The 1328-nt window shown below is 66.8% G+C and overlaps 1 protein-coding gene across 1 annotated transcript in view; it reads left to right on the top strand.

The window, feature by feature from the left end:
* LOC103755879 (protein sidekick-2) overlaps window positions 1-1328 on the top strand; it is a 26021-nt gene that overhangs the window by 20298 nt on the left and 4395 nt on the right. The window contains exons 20-22 of the mRNA XM_029960107.1: window positions 576-632; window positions 884-985; window positions 1149-1264. Of these exons, the coding sequence (XP_029815967.1) occupies window positions 576-632; window positions 884-985; window positions 1149-1264 (275 nt within the window). The remainder of the gene's footprint in view (window positions 1-575; window positions 633-883; window positions 986-1148; window positions 1265-1328) is intronic.

The raw sequence follows: 1328 nt of genomic DNA, 5'->3' as shown, positions 1-1328 counted from the left end.
GGGGATGGGACAGTGCAGCTTCCTGTGCACCCCGGCCTCTCCTGGGTACCAGGGTCAGGCTGTGCCCCTTGGAGTTGTCACCGGGTCCCTGGTGCCACCAGGTCCGTGGTCTCTAACATGCTTGTGTGCTGTCACTGGCTCTGTCCCACTGTGCACAGCCCCCGTGTCCCTGTAGCTCAGGTGTCTGTACCTAACACGGGGGTCTGTGTGATGTCCTGCTGTCTGTCTGGGTGTGCTGCTGTCCTCAGCCCCCACAGGGAACACGGTCACATCCACTCTGGGGACAGCAGGGACATGGGTGACAAGGGCAGTGCCTGAGACAGGACCTTGCCCTGTCCCCTGTGGAGACCCCCATGCCCAGACTCAGCTTGTGCCACTCAGGAGATGGGGCTGGAGGATGGAAAGGCTCCTCAGTGCTGTGACAGCCCTGCTGGCACCTGGGGGTGATGACAGGGCCCTTGCAGAGGCCTCCTGGCCCATCCTGGGGGGTGGTCATGCTGTGGTGGGCGCTGGGAGGTGGGGGCCCCCCCGTGCCGTGTGTGGGACTAACCTGCTCTCCTGCCCGTGCTGCCCAGCCGTCTACGCCGTGCACAACCTCAGCGAGGTGTCCCTCACCCAGTACGAGCTGGACAGTAAGTCACTGCTCCCCTGTGTCCCCTCATGTCCTCCCCACTGCCACCCTTGTGTGTCCCTCCCCTCCGTCTGCCTGCACTACGGGATGGACTGGGGCACCCAGGGACCCCTCTGCCTGTCTGCTCCGGTTGCTCCTTGGGGACAACCCCTCTTCCCCAGCGAGGGGGGCTCTGCCGGGTCCCCTGGGGGTAGCAGGACCCCCCCACCACCACAGAGAGGGCCTTACTCACCCCTTGTCCCTTTCCCCCAGACCTGAGCAAGCACCGGCGCTACGAGATCCGCATGAGCGTGTACAACGCCGTGGGAGAGGGGCCCCCCAGCCCCCCCCAGGAGGTGTTTGTGGGGGAAGCAGGTGAGTCCCTGTGGGGATGCCCACGGCCGGGGGCTGTGGGGAGGGGGCTCTGGTGCCCTGGTACCCCACAGTGCCCAGTGAGGCAGTGCTCCCCCCACGTCAGCGTTGGGGTTCCCCTCCCTGGCCCCGGCTGGGCGGTGACATCTCCCCTCCCTCGCTGCAGTGCCCACCGGAGCGCCCCAGAACGTGGCTGTGCAGGCGGCCACGGCCACCCAGCTGGATGTCACCTGGGAACCGCCACCCGTGGAGAGCCAGAACGGGGACATACAGGGCTACAAGGTACCTCCTGGCAGCCAGGAGGGGCTCGGGGACACGGGGGGCTCTGGGGAGCTGCTGCGTTCCT

Source organism: Manacus vitellinus, unplaced genomic scaffold (genome assembly GCF_001715985.3).
Source record: "Manacus vitellinus isolate BGI_N305 unplaced genomic scaffold, ASM171598v3 scaffold_24_pilon, whole genome shotgun sequence".
NCBI lineage: Eukaryota > Metazoa > Chordata > Aves > Passeriformes > Pipridae > Manacus > Manacus vitellinus.
Note: the sequence above shows the minus strand (reverse complement) of the source record. Positions and strands in the feature narration are given on the sequence as shown.